Source organism: Salvelinus alpinus, chromosome 16, assembly GCF_045679555.1.
Source record: "Salvelinus alpinus chromosome 16, SLU_Salpinus.1, whole genome shotgun sequence".
NCBI lineage: Eukaryota > Metazoa > Chordata > Actinopteri > Salmoniformes > Salmonidae > Salvelinus > Salvelinus alpinus.
This window is the reverse complement of record NC_092101.1, coordinates 12,153,957-12,175,319: the sequence shown is the minus strand read 5'-3', so window position 1 is coordinate 12,175,319 and position 21,363 is coordinate 12,153,957. Positions and strand designations below refer to the sequence as shown.

At 40.6% G+C, this 21,363-nt stretch overlaps 1 protein-coding gene across 6 annotated transcripts in view; it reads left to right on the top strand.

Moving 5' to 3' along the window:
- The first annotated feature begins 527 nt into the window (after positions 1-527).
- The window catches only part of LOC139540820 (paralemmin-1-like), a 73,506-nt gene continuing 52,670 nt past the window's right edge, over positions 528-21,363 (top strand). For 2 of the 6 annotated variants that reach the window (XM_071344805.1, XM_071344806.1), the window contains exon 1: positions 529-948. In XM_071344805.1, the coding sequence (XP_071200906.1) occupies positions 944-948 (5 nt within the window). In that variant the 5' untranslated portion in view covers positions 529-943. Of the gene's footprint in view, positions 949-1,696; positions 2,097-4,239; positions 4,291-21,363 lie in introns of those variants that run through there. The other 4 variants (XM_071344802.1, XM_071344807.1, XM_071344804.1 and 1 more) reach the window with 4 other exon arrangements.

Genomic DNA, 21,363 nt, shown 5'->3' with positions numbered 1-21,363 from the left:
GTTGTGGCTTAAGGCAGCACACATAACTCTCTATAATGCACTAACTACTCAAATCAAATGTTATTTTGAGTGCATTTTACACTGAGGGAGAAAAGCTCTTAATAGCCCACTCAATGATGGTACAATTCCTTAGTTTGCTGTTGGGGCCTACTTTAAATGCTTTAGGCTAACAGGTATGTAGCCTAGGATACACATTGTACAGTTGGTTGCATAATGTATGTTTAACAATTGTCATGGAGCCAATATTAGGCTATGGAAAAGGTATATGCTAGCCTGGTTGCCATCTCAGTTCAACTATTACATTCAAGGAGTGGAATAGCTAAAAAGACTGATACCCAGACTTAGGTATCTGCAGTGAGCATGAACATATTGCTTATAGAAGTTAAGACCCTATTAGTCTCATTAAATAACATGAGTCTCCTAAATAATACATTCCTTGACGTGTCCTGTCCAGTGTGAGAATTCTAGCAGAGCTATATCGATTCTATGCCTACACTATTTTCTTATTTTCTATCCATGTGGGGGCGTAACGCCTCACCTAACTCGCGGGCGCTGCGAACAGATGATACAGCATTGCGCGGTATGAGCTCAGAAATTGAACAAAAGAAATCATCCTAAAACAGGGAATGGTGGGAGCACGGATTTGGAAAATATAGAAGTTATTTTGAACCCATTAGCAAAGGCAAATCATTATTTGGGCCCTGATTTAAAGGGTAGTCTTTTGGCAAATTTGCTGTAAGCGCGTTGCTCCCCACGAAAGCCAGCTACAGGGGAGGGACTGCCGATTTCTCGACTTTGCAGCTCTGAATGAAGGGGAGGGGGTCCGTAGACCGAAATTGATGGTAGTGGGCTACGGAGGAAGACTACTCTTCTTGACATTAAAGGCAAAATACACATTTCAGTCGAACACAGCAGAGTTGGTGAAACGGGACGGTGGTGAAACATGGAGTAAGTAGACTTTTGACTTACCTGCATGTAGCCTATTATTATTGTATAGACTAGGGTATTTTATGCACTGACAATGAATGTTCTGGCTCAATTTGAACGATTTCGCCCCGGTTGCCACACCTGCAAAAGGGAAAGAATATGTAGCCGAGCTAATTGCACTGTAGGTATTTTTGGGGGGTGAAATGAGGGATTGATCTTTTGGAAACAGTGAAGAAAGGATGTTTAATAGGCGAAGTTAATATTTAGATTATAGTCAACATTAAAACATCGCCAATACGCAGACAAAAGATAATGTAATGTTATTGACTTCAACTTGCATCGCATTTATTTGTCCTCTCTTCAGTGCTCAGTGTTGGGCATGACATCAAGGCTTTTTAAAAATGTGCGCCTATGCTGTAAAATACTGGACCTATATCTAGACAGGGCAAAGCCGCATGGTCAATCGGCAGTCTATGTAAGGAATATCCTCTAACAACAGCTGGGGATTTATGTGAAATTAAACATGTGTCCAGAATAACTACTCCCGACTATATTTGCACGTGTAATTAGCCTACCGTGGATTTTAATGGTCAAACATAACGACTATTTGTAAATGACCTATCGATTTAGGCTCAGTTTGTCTTTTGGGGGATCAATATGGGGAACGTGTGATGCATGCTGCGCATGTTCCTGAATAGCGCGCCGCATATGGTGGATCCTGAATGTCATAGTCCAGCGGTGTGCATGTCATGCTATTTGGAAATAGGAGGGAGCGCGAGACAACGGTACCAGCCAGCCGTGCCTGCTCTTAATTGTATGAGTGGTGGGTGCGCATGCATGTGTAGGAGCCGGGGCGTGCATATGTAGGAGCCGGGTTTTCATTTTCTCCCGTGTTGACAGAAATGGGGTGTTCCAGCATGGCTGAGTGAGCTGATGCGGTTGCGTTAGTGTAGCCTACATAGACACAGAAAGGTGTTATAGGAAACATGTCATTACTTTGTCATTATGGCTGACTACGGGAGTGAACGTTATTTACAATAAGGGTTACATGGAGAAAATCGGACCTCTCTGAAATGAAAATGGATGGCACTCCCTTCAGCAAAATGTATATAACCTAAACCGTCCCCGAACGATTGAAAAAAAAAAACAAGTGACCCCTTCTATACAAAGTAAGTGGATAGTAGAGAACATATCTACCGTTACCCTCAATTCTTGGACAGACCAGAGCCTTAGAAATGCAGTTTTAGAAACTGTTCTTCATCCTGTAAGCATTACATGGCAGTGCAGGAATTTTGCTAGCACACAAGACTGCGGAACTGAAGGTTGTGGGTTCGCAGACCACCGTGGACAATAATAAGGATGGAAAGATCTCCTTTATAGTAAAAGCATTGCATGAATCTATGATTTTATTTGCAGGTTCGAGAAAAAATGCTTTAATAAACATTACATGCGATGCTACGTCATTTTACGTATTAGCTGAATCTTTTGTTAACAGGCTAAGAATGGACAGAAAGATAGGCCCGTGTTCATCTTATCATATTTCGCCAATGCCAAGTAAGTGTGACTTGTTTGCAACGAAGCTGACCCTGTTTGCAAGTAATTCAATCTGAGAAGTCATTAGGAATCTGAGCATGATACTTCAAAAAATGTGGCCTACCTGGATATAGCAGCCTATAGCCTAATTTCGTCTGTCAAACAAGTAGGCCTACTACTTATTTCTGAAATAGGAAGAAATAGGCTCCAACACAAAGCCCTCTCGTTGTTTGTGAAGTCTAATTAAAATGAAGATGTGTTTATCAGAGTTGTTGACCTCACAATAAACCAGATTCAAGAAACTTGAAGCAGCAGCTGTGACACAATCAATTGGAAATGGACAGCTCATGGTGCTGAAAGTAGGCAAATTCATTCCAGTAGGCATAATTCATTTCAACCATCATGGGCAAGACACATGTTGTTTTTAATACAAATTAATTATAGTAGTAGCAAGCTATCAAAGTTGACCTCAGGTTCTCCTTCTCATCTCTGCGCTCTCCTCAAACTGAACATAACATACATGTAGGTTATAGGCTAGTCCACGAGCAAGTGCATTTTTTGGACTAGGCCTAATAAATTATTATTTTCAGAAGAAGCCTTTGACTCACTTCCTGAACTGCCACCGTAGCCCTACACAGCACAGACATTGGTTAGGCAGTTTCTGATCAGCAAGAGCAGAGCAGGCATGGGCTCAGGGTTGGAATATCCATTGCAGTGTGTAATGCAGCCTAGTTGTATTTACACCATACCAGCAGCTATTTTAGAAATCTAACTTTGCTCTTTGTGTCTCTGAGCATGCACTTCATAGCCTATAGGCTATGGATCATTTTGATTGAGACCACACTAAATAGCCTATAGGCGCACTTGATATTGCGTGCCCAGCGGAGAATCAGAGATGAGGGGCGGCATCTGGCACACATTGATATTTAGCCTAATAAGCAACTAATTCTAAAACACTGAGAAATATTGAAATTTCATCAATTACAAATTACATGACCCTCCCCTGGACTAGATTTAAAAAAAAAAATACTAAACCCTCCCCTCGCCTGAAATTGAAAAAGCACGATCTCCCACACTTTCCTCCATGTAACCATTCTGTACATTTCCATCTATCCTTAAGTATCCATGACTGACTTACAGTGAGGTTAACAAAATATAAAAAGTATACATGAAAATACAATGGGCAATAGGGGACCATGACCATCTTCCATTGTTGCAGGCCTAAGATCCCACTAATATTACAATGTTACAGTGATGTTGCAGCATTGTTACAATGATTCTTCTTCTTTTTCATAGCCCACATTGCTTCCATCTGACTACCCATCACCTTCGTTTCACCTGACATACTTCAACATCCTCAAGAATGCTATTGTTTATAATACATACCAATTTTGAACACTAAATATGTCATGTTTAACACAGTAGACCTATTTTATTGATTGATATTAAGATTTGTGTTTATTGTTCCACGTTTTGAAGGTGCCACTAGTAAAGTAGAGCACAAGTGTATGAATTGAAGTTGAAATTACGCAGTAGGCTCCTATGAAAGAGGAAGTGAGTAAAACTGCGTTATAAGAGAATATAGTGCAACATACACGTACCATACAGAGTGCATGTTTGATATCCATCATGGAGCCATGGACATGAGAAACATCTCCGTTTAAATCCAATTTGAGTTGATTTTGTCTAGGGATGGGAGTTTCACTATTCGAATAGTATCTTACATTTTTGTTTGGATGTCCGGATATTCGAAATACATGTGTTTTTTTTAAGCACTGCTGAGCGAGGGAGAGAGGCTGGCACTCTATTGCTGCAGCTGCAGAGGGGGCGGTGAGTATTGTGGGTGAAAAGAGCCGAATGAGCTACTGTCGCCTACCATTGAATGTCTGACTGACTTGTCGTGATACCACCGCCTGGCTAACGTCTGCGTGACCCCTGTGTCTTATGCTGTTGCCTACCATTGAGCATCGGAAGCCTCGTTCACGCCCGATGTCCACCAGATGCATATGCGTTTTGTTTTGCTGGATGTCTAGCCCGCATTTTTCGTACTTGATGCACGTGTGCTTCGCTTTTCAACTAGCTAAAAGCTAGCTAGTTGAGGTATGTGTGTGTACTTCCGTTTGTACCACCGCACGGTAAAGCAACACGCAGTTAAAAAGATTGAATGCATGCAGGTACACAGAACACAGCGCAGCAGCCTAGTGTAACATCCCCAACGTAGCATTGCGGACTGCTGCATTGACAATGAATGACTTCCGCCGTAACGCAAAGAGCTTGATGCATCTGGTTGACATGAGGTGTCACATTACTCATAAGCACTCAGTTACGTTGCACCGGATGTCATCTATTTCAATAGGGATGTCCACAACGCAGTGGAATTGCAATGCCCCCTTGTGGTTGAAGACTTCGTTGCCAGACGGATACTTTGACATTTTCCAAACATTGCGTCGTCTTCAGTCCAGCCAGAGTCCGTAGAAGAACAGGAAGTTAGCAAACCACAGAAGAAGACAAACATTTGGTTTTTGGCGATGACTTTATGTGATAGCTAGCACCTTGCAAACAATTACCGATTCCTATAAGTGAGTACTATTTTAATAGTAATGTTAAATAATACACATTGGCTTTTAAGCCAATTAGATTATATGACTGTTGCCTCCGATTTAAGTTTATTGTGATGGTAAGGACTTTAAAAAAAATGATTTTTATTAGGTGGAGGTCGCTAGCTACTAGTGGTATCTTCAAGCTAACCTAGCTTTTTAGCTAGCTAGCTAGCTGCTCTGCTGTGCAAGCTAGCTTGACTTGCTATAAAGTTGGAAAAACAAGTTGAGGAAGAAGTAACTTAACAAAACATGTTTTATTATCACCTGAAACAATATATTTATCCTGTCTTGAATGAAAAGGTAATATTATACAATCTCCCAAAATAAATGCGATCTCTGACAAGAGTCAGCCTCTCAGAGATATTTCACCGGTTGTATAAATGTGAAGCATCCGGTTGGCGTTTCCACTCACTACTAAATATGGTGATGAAAGGAATCCCAGTGGCCGGCAGTGGGGGAAGAGGGGGCGAGATTGATTTTGGCCGACATTCAGCAAATTTTCTCCTTGATTAAACATTTGATCTCAATGCAGTTTTCTGTTTCCAAAGCTAGAATCTGTAACAGAGTAGAATATGTTTTGCAGACTTTACCCTTTGCCAAATAAAAAAAATGGCATAGTTTAGAAGGAGTGCAAGGGCGAATTTAGTTATTGCCCACACTCACTTCCCAGATTAGGCGTTCCCTTACGTAAATATGCAAATAAATGCTAGAATGTGCCAATAGGATCTCGCTAGCTCTTGCTTGGCTCTGCCCACCTTGCTTGTTCTGCCCATGACAGGCTCTGGTCTATCTTAGGTTAAAAATAGTATTGAGCTATATTGTTCATCGGCAGGCTATTATAATTCCGTAAGCCTCTCAACCGCGGGAGGGTCTACTCAGAATTTCAATTCTACTTTTTATATATTTTAGGTTCAAACGAAGCTGTCTTCCTTTTACATGGTAGGCCTACTGCTGGCAACTGCCTATTCCGTTTTTTTGGGGGGGGACATGTTGTATTTGATGTAAACACCATGGCAACTATGCACTCCAGTAGTAATTATGCATCAATCCACTGTAGCCCTATCTATAATATATCTAGCCTATATATAGTTGCCATCTTTTCCCCTCCTCAAATCAACATCTTCATTATTATATTACTGAAATTGCAACTTTTGATCAAGTGGTTATAGCCTTGATCAAGTGGTTATAGCCTTGATCAAGTGGTTATAGCCGGGCTATTAGGCATACTAGAACGTTGTTTATTTAATGATAAGCATCACTGGCATGTACAGTTTCTCTGGACCCCCACAAGGTCGGAGTTTTGATTAAAGAGATTTAAGTCCAGACAGGTTAGGCCTATTTTAGGAAACTTTCTGAATGGACATAGAGAGAATTAGCAAACTCTCACACGCACACCCACCCACCTAAAAGGACCATCAATCAAATCCGTCTGCAGCCATCTCTCTCAGACATAAGCAAATCACATTTCTCCTTTCCCCCCCAAAACACCTAGTCTTAGCTTCAAATCCTTTCTGTCGGATATCAAAAATGAGTCTACATTATAGGATAATGCTAAATCAATGTAGCATATCATATCAATAAAGGGGAAGATATAGAGACAGCTATGATATAGGCTATATAAAGATGAAATTGACAACCATTAGAAAATAGAAACATCTATAGCCTATCAGCCGTTGATTAATTTTAGTGAAGCACTGGGTGGTAATGTTGACACTAGGTCTACATTTTAATTTGAGTGCTTTATCTAAATCTGTGAAACCACTTATTGACAAGGATAGCCTAAACTGAGGTTGACACTTTTTCTCTCCAATTGGTAGTTACAGTCTTGTCCTATTGCTCCAACTCCAGTACGGCCTCGAGAGAGGCGAAGGTCGAAACACCTCCGAAACACCAGCCTGCAAAGCCGCACTGCTTCTTTACACACTGCTCGCTTAACCCGGATGCGAGCCACACCAATGTGTCGGAGGAAACACCGTACAACTGGAGATGGAAGTCAGCTTGCAGGCCCCGGGCCGCCACAGGCATCGCTAGAGCCCGATGGGACAAGGACATCCCGGCCGGCCAAACCCTCCCCTAACCTTGACGACGCTGGGCCAATTGTAAGCCGCCTCATGGGTCTCCCGGTCGCGGTCGGCTGCGACACAGCCCGGGATCGAACCCAGTCTGTAGTGATACCTCAAGCACTGCTATGCAGTGCCTTAGAACGCGGCACCACTCGGGAGGCCACAACGGAAGAATTTCTGCACAAACTCTCAGGGAAGCTCATCTGCATGTTCGTCGTCTTCACCAGGGTCTTGACTTCAGTGGGCAAATGCTCACATTTGATGGCCACTGGCACGCTGGAGAAGTGTGCTCTTCACGGATGAATCCTGGTTATAAACGGTCCCGGGCAGATGGCAGACGTTGGCGTGGTGTGGGGCGAGCAGTTTGCTGATGTCAACATTGTGAACAGAGTGCCCGTGGTTATTTAACACTTTTTGGTTACTACATGATTCTATATGTGTTATTTCATAGTTTTGATGTCTTCACTTCACTTCTACAATGTAGAAAATAGTCAAAATAAAGAAAATGAATGAATGAATACATTAACAACGGAGGGTAGCTGAAAAAACGATTCACACAATGAAACATCAAATGCGCACGAATATTGTCGGGAGGAAGACGGAACTTATATGCCCGTATAGGCCTACTCGTCTTCGCCAAACACTCATCCCCTCTTTCTTGTCTAGACATTTTTTCATTATACTCAATAGCCTTTATACTCAATAGCCTACACATAATCTTTACAAGGAATAGGCCTACTCTCAAAAACGTGGTGAGGTGCTAAGTAGTAGTCATTTATTGAAAACCAATGAAGCATAAGCAGAAGATAGTACATATCATTAATCACAATGGTTAGCCTATGCAAATTAATAGGAAAACATTCAGACCTTATTCATAGGACTACATTTAGCCTATTTGGAGGTGCGGGGAGAGGTCAAAGGATCCTAGAAGTCAGGCTATTGTTTGTCAAATCCAGATTAAATACAGTTGAAGTCGGAAGTTTACATACACTTAGGTTGGAGTCATTAAAACTCATTTATCAACCACTCCACAAATTTCTTATTAACAAACTATAGTTTTGGCAAGTCGGTTAGGACATCTACTTTGTGCATGACACAAAAATTTTTCCAACAATTGTTTACAGACAGATTATTTCACTTATATTTCACTTTATCACAATTCCAGTGGGTCAGACATTTTACATACACTAAGTTGACTGTGCCTTTAAACAGCTTGGAAAATTCCAGAAAATTATGTCATGGCTTTAGAAGCTTCTGATAGGCTAATTGACATCATTTGAGTCATTTGGAGGTGTACCTGTGGATGTTGTCAGGACCCGGTGCGAGAAACAGTCACTAAATCGGCAGAACCCAGAAGATGAGGCAGACACAGCAGTACTAGAGATGGTGGTTTAATAAAAAATAGATATCTTCCAAAATACAAAGAAAATCCACAAAGTGGTAAAAACAGCAAGGGAAAAACAAACCTCAAAAGACTAATCCAAAATACAAAAGAACAAAACCAGAGAACCTCTGGAAAATCCAACAAGAGAAAAATATATGTTCACAACAAGGCTTGGGCTGGGGCTGGGTGCTAACATACAAACACTGAGCAAGGAACTGAGGAACACACAGGGATTAAATACTAACAAGGGAACGACATACAGGTGCAAACAATAATTAGAGCAAGGGAAAAACAAAAGGTACAAAAAAGGTGCAATGGGGACATCTAGTGACAAAAAACCAGAACAGTCCTGGCCAAAACCTGACAGATGTATTTCAAGGCCTACCTTCAAACTCAGTGCCTCTGCTTGACATCATGGGAAAATCAAAAGAAGACCTCAGAAAAAAAATGATATACCTTCACAAATTTTGGGAGCAATTTCCAAACGCCTGAAGGTACCACATTCATTTGTACAAACAATAGTATGCAAGTATAGACACCATGGAACCACGCAGCCGCCATACCGCTCAGGAAGGAGATGCGTTCTGTCTCCTAGAGACGAATGTACTTTGGTGCGAAAAGTGCAAATCAATCCCAGAACAACAGAACAACAAGGACCCTGTGAAGATGCTGGAGGAAACAGGTAAAAAAGTATCTATATCCACAGTAAAACAAGTCCTATATTAACAGAACCTGAAAGGCTGCTCAGCAAGGAAGAAGCCACTGCTCCAAAACCACCATAAAAAAAGCCAGACTACGGTTTGCAACTCCACATGGGGACAAAGATTGTACTTTTTGGAGAAATGTCCTCTGGTCTTATGAAACAAAAATAGAACTGTTTGGCCATAATGACCATCTTTATGTTTGTAGGAAAAAGGGGGACGCTTGCAAGCCGAAGAACACCATCCCAACCGCGAAGCACGGGCGTGGCAGCATCATGTTGTGGGGGTGATTTGCTGCAGAAGGGACGGGTGCACTTCACAAAATAGATGTTATCATGAGGAAAGAAAATTATGTGGATATATTGAAGCAACATCTCAAGACATCAGTCAGGAAGTTAAAGCTTGGTCACAAATGGGTCTTCCAAATGGACAATGACCACAAGCATACTTACAAAGTTGTAGCAAAATGGCTTAAGGACAACAAAGTCAAGGTATTGGAGTGGCCATCACAAAGCCCTGACCTCAATCCTATAGAAAATTTGTGGGCAGAACTGAAAAAGCGTTTGCGAGCAAGGAAGCCTACTAACCTGACTCAGTTACACCAGCTCTGTCAGGAGGAATGGGCCAAAATTCACACAACTTATTGTGGGAAGCTTGTGGAGGGCTACCCAAAAAGTTTGACCCAAGTTAAACAATTTAACGGCAATGCTACCAAATACTAATTGAGTGTATGTAAACTTCTGACCCACTGGGAATGTGATGAAAGTAATAAAAGCTGAAATAAATCAGTCTCTCTAATATTATTCTGACAATTCACATTCTTAAAATAAAGTGGTGATCCTAACTGACCTAGTGTAACGGATGTGAAATGGCTAGCTAGTTAGCGGGTACGCGCTAGTAGCATTTCAATCAGTTACGTCACTTGCTCTGAAACCAATATGTAGTGTTGCCCCTTGCTCTGCAAGGGCCGCGGCTTTTGTGGAGCGATGGGTAACGACGCTTCGTGGGTGACTGTTGTTGATGTGTGCAGAGGGTCCCTGGTTCGCGCCCGTGTCGGGGCGAGGGGACGACGTAAAGTTATACTGTTACATTGATGCTGTTGACCCGGATCACTGGTTGCTGCGGAAAAGGAGGAGGTTGAAAGGGGGGTGAGTGTAACGGATGTGAAATGGCTAGCTAGTTAGCGGGTACGCGCTAGTAGCATTTCAATCAGTTACGTCACTTGCTCTGAAACCAATATGTAGTGTTGCCCCTTGCTCTGCAAGGGCCGTGGCTTTTGTGGAGCGATGGGTAACGACGCTTCGTGGGTGTCAGTTGTTGATGTGTGCAGAGGGTCCCTGGTTCGCGCCCGTGTTGGGGCGAGGGGACGGTTTAAAGTTATACTGTTACACTAAGACAGGGAATTTTTTACTAGGATTACATTTCAGGAATTGTGAAACTGAGTTTAAATGTAAAGGTGTACGTAAAGGTGTATGTAAACTTCCGACCTCAACTGTATAGGTGATAGTGGGCTAAATCAAGGATAAATATAGCTGAAATGTTCAGGCTTTGTCATGATCTGTGATCAAAATAGGCGGGGAGGTTTTCGGGTTCCGTTCAGGTTATAGGTTATGTGTAAGAACGTAACTGCACTGAAACAAATAGCCAGATTCAATGAGATTCCCCTCTCCTGAATTTTTTGGAGGTGTATCTTTTAAGCTGTTTGGTCTATGGATAGACCCATACCGCTACAATTTTTGGGTTGTTTGCTGTAAGCATAGCCTACCACTAATATTCTAAATTCCAGAGCATTTAAAAGAACCACAGTTTTTTTGTGGGATAATGATGCTTGCTTTAAATTTCAAATTAAATATTTTGATAGGCCTATAGGCCCACCATGAACCCATGTTGAGGCTGAGCATGGCCTTCGATAGGCTCGTAGACTATGCAGAAAGCATCGTGGAGTTAATTGTTGTTATAACCTAGATCACTTTTTATATAATCTGGAATGTTGTTTTTTCTCACAATTTATAAACCAACAAGGGGTAGCCTTGTTTTTGCCTGTCCTCACATACCCCCTCAATTCAAGCCCTACTTTTAACCATAACACATAAAACCCTCCACAGAAATTGATAGCATACAGCCTAAGGAATGCATGGTGACAGTGATTGCATCTGTCAAACAGGTAAACCTACCTCCTATTTCTGAATAGGGCTCAGATGAAGCCATCCTGTCCATATTTACTTGAGAAATCGGCCTATATCACCTATAGGCTTTCTGCACAGTAATGGTGGCTGGCTGCAAATCAACTAGCCTAATATATTTTTGTATAGAGGTGATAGGCCTATTTTAGCTTCAAATTAAATTGATTAGATTACACTGCCAATTAAACATAATTTTAAAAGCATGTACAGTGGGGAGAACAAGTATTTGATACACTGCCGATTTTGCAGGTTTTCCTACTTACAAAGCATGTAGAGGTCTGTAATTTTTATCATAGGTACACTTCAACTGTGAGAGACGGAATCTAAAACAAAAATCCAGAAAATCACATTGTATGATTTTTAAATAATTAATTTGCATTTTATTGCATGACATAAGTATTTGATCACCTACCAACCAGTAAGAATTCCGGCTCTCACAGACCTGTTAGTTTTTCTTTAAGAAGCCCTCCTGTTCTCCACTCATTACCTGTATTAACTGCACCTGTTTGATCTCGTTACCTGTATAAAAGACACCTGTCCACACAATCAATCAAACAGATTCCAACCTCTCCACAATAGCCAAGACCAGAGAGCTGTGTAACGACATCAGGGATAAAATTGTAGACCTGCACAAGGCTGGGATGGGCTACAGGACAATAGGCAAGCAGCTTGGTGAGAAGGAAACAACTGTTGGCACAATTATTAGAAAATGGAAGAAGTTCAAGATGACGGTCAATCACCCTCGGTCTGGGGCTCCATGCAAAATTTCACCTCGTGGGGCATCAATGATCATGAGGAAGGTGAGGGATCAGCCCAGAACTACACGGCAGGACCTGGTCAATGACCTGAAGAGAGCTGGGACCACAGTCTCAAAGAAAACCATTAGTAACACACTACGCCGTCATGGATTAAAATCCTGCAGCGCACGCAAGGTCCCCCTGCTTAAGCCAGTGCATGTCCAGGCCTGTCTGAAGTTTGCCAATGACCATCTGGATGATCCAGAGGAGGAATGGGAGAAGGTCATGTGGTCTGATGAGACAAAAATAGAGCTTTTTGGTCTAACTCCACTCGCCATGTTTGGAGGAAGAAGAAGTATGAGTACAACCCCAAGAACACCATCCCAACCGTGAAGCATGGAGGTGGAAACATCATTCTTTGGGGATGCTTTTCTGCAAAGGGGACAGGACGACTGCACCGTATTGAGGGGAGGATGGATGGGGCCATGTATCACGAGATCTTGGCCAACAACCTCCTTCCCTCAGTAAGAGCATTGAAGATGGGTCGTGGCTGGGTCTTCCAGCATGACAACGACACGAAGCACACAGCCATGGCAACTAAGGAGTGGCTCCGTAAGAAGCATCTCAAGGTCCTGGAGTGGCCTAGCCAGTCTCCAGACCTGAACCCAATAGAAAATCTTTGGAGGGAGCTGAAAGTCCGTATTGCCCAGCGACAGCCCCGAAACCTGAAGGATCTGGAGAAGATCTGTAGGGAGGAGTGGGCCAAAATCCCTGCTGCAGTGTGTGCAAACCTAGTCAAGAACTACAGGAAACGTATGATCTCTGTAATTGCAAACAAAGGTTTCTGTACCAAATATTAAGTTCTGCTTTTCTGATGTATCAAATACTTATGTCATGCAATAAAATGCAAATTAATTATTTAAAAATCATACAATGTGATTTTCTGGATTTTTGTTTTAGATTCCGTCTCTCATAGTTGAAGTGTACCTATGATAAAAATTACATACCTCTACATGCTTTGTAAGTAGGAAAACCTGCAAAATCGGCAGTGTATCAAATACTTGTTCTCCCCACTGTACATGCAGACATCATGAAGACGTTTGTAAGGCGTTCATGGTGAGATCTTTAATAAAAACGTACATGTAAACTGACACGTGCCATGTAAGTGTAATGTGTACACGATGAGAACACTGTCTACATGACTTGAGCGTGTCACGTGACATGAACGTGACGGGAACGTGTAGGCAGGTTGACGCCTATCATTTTTTGTCTCCATTGACTGTCCATGTTAATTCATGGCGGTGTTTTATGGCGCGAGGAAGACGTTAGGTGACATGCTGAGAGGCATCAGTAGCTTCACTGGGCTTAATTCTGGCATGAATCACTCGCGTTGGTGTGTTTGAGATGGGAGCAAGCAGACGGAGGGAGAGAGAGCGCCATGGCAACTCGGCTACAGCCAAGGCTAGCTAACTTGTAGCAGCCACAATGTTTTTTTATCATCCCATATAACAGTGCCTGTCTTGACTGGTGCAGCCTAGAGAAGCTAGTACTATAGTTAGCTAGGCTAATTGAGGCCACATGCTGTGCATTCTCCCCAAACCCATTCAGATTAAAACAACAACCTAACTGTTGGTTGCTCGTTGTAGCCTACTCCTACTCCTCATTTAGCTAACTTTTAATTCTGTAATTTTATTCCATCTTGCATTGCATTAGTGAACTCTCACTCCACTTGCTACACATTGAGCCTCTTTGCCGCTTTGATTGGCCAACATAAACACTTGGAGGCTACCGCCTTTTTTTGGGGAGCGCACTGTGCACGTCATAAAAACCACATTGAAAGTTTGTGGTATGTCATGGTATATCCTTGTATGTATTAATGTCACATGGATATTTTAATTTAATTTAGAAAAAGCCTTTTCAGTGTTAAAATAGGTCTTTAAAATGAAAAAAAATTATTGCAAAAATGACTACTCACACCGTTCGGATATTTGAATACTTCAATATTCGAATAACATGCACATCCCTAATTTAGTTTTTTAATTCTTTGTTTGCAATTATTCGACATCTGGTCGAATATTTTCTTTACCAGACCATTGATAAACGTACAAAACTAACCAACACAAATCCTTCTTCATTTCCCTTCTAAGTCGTAAGCTGACAGATACACAGAGTGTTCTTCCCACTGCTAATGGCCAACCATGTGCCATTCAATATGGGCCGGACCTTCCAAGTATTGAGATTCCATGGAGCAGCTCTTGGGAGAGCAGATAGGCTGACATAGTGCTCTTATTTTATTCAGCCTCTCTCTACCTCAGCCTCTACCTCTCTCACATTCCAGTCATGAAGACTGATCCGCTCCCTGCCATCTCTCCACTCCTTGTCATCCTCCCTATCCTCTCTTCTCTGCATGGGTCCTCCTTTTCTTCTTCTCAACATCCATTTGACCTATTCCAATCGTATAAACATATGATTAGATACAGTATATATAGTATAACACTTACAGTATTTAACAATATTCCGACACTCTTAAAAGAAGGACAGTAGAAGTTGTCTCATCCCAGTCAGCCCACAAGGGTAATCATCAAGCCAGTCATGCCAGCCAGTGGTGTCCCAGTCCCCCTCAGTCATTTTTCAGTCACAGTGACACACATTCAAACGTAGCCTTGGGGGCAGACCTCGTGCAGCAGAGGGGAGTGTGGCAGTGTGGTGTGGGTCATGTCGTCGAGGGTTAGCGCACAGACACATTTGAGGCTAATGAGCAGGCTAGCTTACACAGCCCTGGGCAGCTAGCCTAGCAGATAATAGGTAATGGGCCAGTGGTGGGCCTCTATAGGAGGTCCTAGACTAGAGTTGTATGGGCTGGTTCCCGCCCCCCCTGTTATGTGCTGATGCGTGCCATATGTGTCACTGGTGATGGCCATGACACTTCAGGGCTGTTTGAACTCACTTCAAAGAGTGCTGTTTAGCCATAGATACATAGCTCCATATCTGGTACATAGATAGATCATAGATACATAGCTGCATATCTGGTACATAGATTGATAATAGATACATAGCTGCATATCTGGTACATAGATAGATCATAGATACATAGCTGCATATCTGGTACATAGATAGATCATAGATACATAGCTGCATATCTGGTACATAGATAGATCATAGATACATAGCTGCATATCTGGTACATAGATTGATAATAGATACATAGCTGCATATCTGGTACATAGATAGATCATAGAGACATAGCTGCATATCTGGTACATAGATAGATCATAGATACATAGCTGCATATCTGGTACATAGATAGATCATAGATACATAGCTGCATATCTGGTACATAGATAGATCATAGAGACATAGCTGCATATCTGGTACATAGATAGATCATAGAGACATAGCTGCATATCTGGTACATAGATAGATCATAGAGACATAGCTGCATATCTGGTACATAGATAGATCATAGATACATAGCTGCATATCTGGTACATAGATAGATAATAGATACATAGCTGCATATCTGGTACATAGATAGATCATAGATACATAGCTGCATATCTGGTACATAGATAGATCATAGATACATAGCTGCATATCTGGTACATAGATAGATCATAGAGACATAGCTGCATATCTGGTACATAGATAGATAATAGATACATAGCTGCATATCTGGTACATAGATAGATCATAGAGACATAGCTGCATATCTGGTACATAGATAGATAATAGATACATAGCTGCATATCTGGTACATAGATAGATCATAGAGACATAGCTGCATATCTGGTACATAGATAGATAATAGATACATAGCTGCATATCTGGTACATAGATAGATCATAGATACATAGCTGCATATCTGGTACATAGATAGATCATAGAGACATAGCTGCATATCTGGTACATAGATAGATAATAGATACATAGCTGCATATCTGGTACATAGATAGATAATAGATACATAGCTGCATATCTGGTACATAGATAGATAATAGATACATAGCTGCATATCTGGTACATAGATAGATAATAGATACATAGCTGCATATCTGGTACATAGATAGATAATATATACATAGCTGCATATCTGGTACATAGATAGATCATAGATACATAGCTCCATATCTGGTACATAGATAGATAATAGAGACATAGCTGCATATCTGGTACATAGATAGATCATAGAGACATAGCTGCATATCTGGTACATAGATAGATCATAGATACATAGCTGCATATCTGGTACATAGATAGATAATAGATACATAGCTGCATATCTGGTACATAGATAGATCATAGATACATAGCTGCATATCTGGTACATAGATAGATCATAGATACATAGCTGCATATCTGGTACATAGATAGATCATAGAGACATAGCTGCATATCTGGTACATAGATAGATAATAGATACATAGCTGCATATCTGGTACATAGATAGATCATAGAGACATAGCTGCATATCTGGTACATAGATAGATAATAGATACATAGCTGCATATCTGGTACATAGATAGATCATAGATACATAGCTGCATATCTGGTACATAGATAGATCATAGAGACATAGCTGCATATCTGGTACATAGATAGATAATAGATACATAGCTGCATATCTGGTACATAGATAGATAATAGATACATAGCTGCATATCTGGTACATAGATAGATAATAGATACATAGCTGCATATCTGGTACATAGATAGATAATAGATACATAGCTGCATATCTGGTACATAGATAGATAATAGATACATAGCTGCATATCTGGTACATAGATAGATCATAGATACATAGCTCCATATCTGGTACATAGATAGATAATAGAGACATAGCTGCATATCTGGTACATAGATAGATCATAGAGACATAGCTGCATATCTGGTACATAGATAGATCATAGAGACATAGCTGCATATCTGGTACATAGATAGATCATAGAGACATAGCTGCATATCTGGTACATAGATAGATCATAGATACATAGCTGCATATCTGGTACATAGATAGATCATAGAAACATATCTGCATATCTGGTACATAGATAGATCATAGATACATAGCTGCATATCTGGTACATATATAGATCATAGATACATAGCTGCATATCTGGTACATAGATAGATAATAGATACATAGCTGCATATCTGGTACATAGATAGATAATAGATACATAGCTGCATATCTGGTACATAGATAGATCATAGATACATAGCTGCATATCTGGTACATAGATAGATCATAGAGACATAGCTGCATATCTGGTACATAGATAGATCATAGATACATAGCTGCATATCTGGTACATAGATAGATCATAGAGACATAGCTGCATATCTGGTACATAGATAGATCATAGATACATAGCTGCATATCTGGTACATAGATAGATAATAGATACATAGCTGCATATCTGGTACATAGATAGATCATAGAGACATAGCTGCATATCTGGTACATAGATAGATCATAGATACATAGCTGCATATCTGGTACATAGATAGATCATAGATACATAGCTGCATATCTGGTACATAGATAGATCATAGATACATAGCTGCATATCTGGTACATAGATAGATCATAGATACATAGCTCCATATCTGGTACATAGATAGATAATAGATACATAGCTGCATATCTGGTACATAGATAGATAATAGATACATAGCTGCATATCTGGTACATAGATAGATCATAGATACATAGCTGCATATCTGGTACATAGATAGATCATAGATACATAGCTCCATATCTGGTACATAGATAGATCATAGATACATAGCTGCATATCTGGTACATAGATAGATAATAGATACATAGCTGCATATCTGGTACATAGATAGATAATAGATACATAGCTCCATATCTGGTACATAGATAGATCATAGATACATAGCTGCATATCTGGTACATAGATAGATCATAGATACATAGCTGCATATCTGGTACATAGATAGATCATAGATACATAGCTGCATATCTGGTACATAGATAGATAATAGATACATAGCTGCATATCTGGTACATAGATAGATAATAGATACATAGCTCCATATCTGGTACATAGATAGATCATAGATACATAGCTGCATATCTGGTACATAGATAGATCATAGATACATAGCTGCATATCTGGTACATAGATAGATCATAGATACATAGCTCCATATCTGGTACATAGATAGATCATAGATACATAGCTGTAATACATGTGTAGTAGCCGTACAAAGCTACTAAACAGGCCTCACTAGCCTTTTAATTATGTTTTTTAACAAATAGTGGTAAACATGTTTCAACATACTGTGCAACGGGCCCTTTGTACTTTTGCTTCAACTGGTTTTCACTGGTAACAACTCCAAGGGTTCGGTTGATTTTGTGTTGCTGTTTGTGTTTTCCCAGCACAGCAACTAGTTCCCCCCCAGATCATTTTTTTTCACAGGGGAGGTCTCCATAGAAACGATGCATTCTTTCAGTCGGCTGGACAGTTTTGTTTAGAGTCCTTTGAATTACAGCTTTACAGAAACACACAACAAAGAGATATTGATCTCAGCTAGTGCTTTATGTGGCCGACACCTCAGGAGGAAGGTATGGCCTCTGAAAACAGAGATAGACTGTGTCAACTAACAAGGCATTGATACATTTATATCTAAATTCAATTATTCAACTAAAGTGCAGCTATTGGTTGTTTCTTGTTTGTCTCCACCATAAATGTCATTATCCAACTTTTGAAGGGATGGTTCAGCTTTTATCATTATTGGAATAAACCTGAGACATCTTTACTTGAACATTATACAATATGATGCTAATGAGATTTACTTACACATTTGGTGCAGAAGCAACAATAATACCCAAGTTTAAGAATTTTTCTGACTGGAATATCACTTATGTCAGTTTGACTTGGAGATCTTTGAGACTCTCTCATGAGACTTCAGATAGAAGTAAGCGTTCTATAAATTATTTGAGAACAGTATCTCTCTCATTGAACACTTGCAAGGGCGATTTGTGAGTGAGGGTGAGTTGAGTGTTTTTTGTCTGGTCGCTAAAAACAGTTTGCCTATTGTGACAGTCTGACATGATCATTGGCCTGTTTTGAGGAAGCATCTTTGTCACTCCTGCTTTCTGGTAATTCATGTCACTTTGAGTGTACGGTGCTTTGTGAAGGGCATGATTTTCTTAGGGCCCCTGTGGTCTCCCAATCAGGCGTTCACTGTTAACCAAACACAATTTATCTTATTAAATCTGTTATACTCCCATTCTTACTTCCACTCCTAGTCAGGGCTGCTTTGCGCCAGGGTAACATAATGGCACGGCAGGAGCCACAGACTCCCATTGGAACTCCTGCAGGCAAGGTCACATTGCTTCTTTGCGGCTCACCCCCCCCCCTGAATGCTCTTCTAAATCATGACTAAGGGAGATAGTGGGCCGTGCCCATGTAAGGCCTCAGCGCTAGACTTAAATACCAAAGCCCATGAGATTAGTGGTAGATATATCGTTTCTCATTGTTTGCTCGTCGCACGGTCAACTGAGCAGACTGAATACGGACATGGAATGGCCTTTGTCATGTCGTTTTCAAGCACCATTTCATTCAACCCTAAAGAAATGTTGGGACATCCTCCTCGGTACGTTAAGTGTAAGATGACAACAATGATACAAATAGAATGGTGGAAGTGATTAAAGGTCTATTCACTTTCAGCCCTCGTTGCTCCGTGAAAGATCACGGGGACTGTATTCAGTCATCTTGCATTCCTGCTAAATAAGACATTCTCTGAGGGACAAAAAGCAGTGAAAAGGGTCATATGAGCTGTTCCTCTGGGGCGCAAAGACTGAGCAATATTTATGAAAAGAGATGTTTGTCTTAAGACATTGGACATTACTTCCATGGCCATGGAAATGTACAAAGCAGCCTAGTTAGGCAAAGTGTAATGATGAACAATAGCCTTGGTTAGTTTAATCCAAGTCTTGAGGAAATACATTATTGCATTTTTTTGTACACATTTTAAGTTTAGATTCGGTCAATTTTGTATGTCTACTGTATTAGTGTCTTACTGTGAAGTCATTGTCTATTAATACTTCATAGTCTACTGAATATGTTTACATATAGACACATTTTGTGTCAATTCCCAAATTATATGAATGTCATGTGGTGGTATTTTCATTGCTTTGTCAGATTACGATTACAACAATATGCATAATTAATCTGAGGATGTCTATGCGCTATTTATGTGACCATATGATGATGGTTGATATGCATGCGTTTAGTATGTAGTGTGGATTTGTGCCCTTCTTGTTGCTATATCTGTCAAATGTTCATCTATTTTATCATACGGTACACGTTGGAGTATTCTATTTTTGTTATATTCATTAATTCACATGACATTTCAATGTATTGTCACACTCAGATGGCTGTTTCCTGTGTGTTTCTCACTAATGTATGTGGCTGCAAATTGACTTTTAGTGCCTACTCTAATGGCTCACAGTGTCTCACCCCATCCTGTTGTCCAAACAGGATGAGACCAAGGAAACCCACACCGTAAGTAAGGAAACATCGATCGCCAAACTTTGAGATTAAACAACAAGCAGAAGAGAAACTCTTCCTAAACAAACAATTGTAACTATTTCTAGACTAAAGCATTCAAGAGCATTTTGGAATGGTAAGAATATGATTTAGAAATACACAATAGTAAAACATCAAATATTGTGACAACCGGGACTGATTTGGGAGTGTAGGGATTTCAAAGCATCCCTTTCTGTTTTACAAAAGGCACCGTGTAATCTGCTCATAGCCAGGCTGCAGATTCATCCATCAGCAAAAGTTTTGAGATATTGTATCTGTATTTTCCCCTCCTTGGTCTTTATGCTAAAAGGTTAAGATAATCATCTCTGAGCCCTGAACTTGTCAGCAGTGACATTTCCTCATGGTTTTATTGCACTGGGATTATTTATCTGTGTGGACCTTATCAGGGCACGCCCCATTAGCCTGGTGAGGGTTTGAGTCAGAGTTGGAGCCTCCATTGTCCAGGGGAGACAGTGGTCGGGCTAGGGGAGGAAGGCAGGCCAGCAGGGTTGCAAAATTCTGGATACTTTCCCAAAGTTCCCTGTTTTTTTTCAGAAATCCAAGCTGAATGATTCCTAGTTGAAGTATTATTTTCCAGTTCATTCACTCTTGATTTTCGGGAATCCTCAAACTGGGATTTTATGAAAAACCTTGGAAGTTTCAAGAATTTT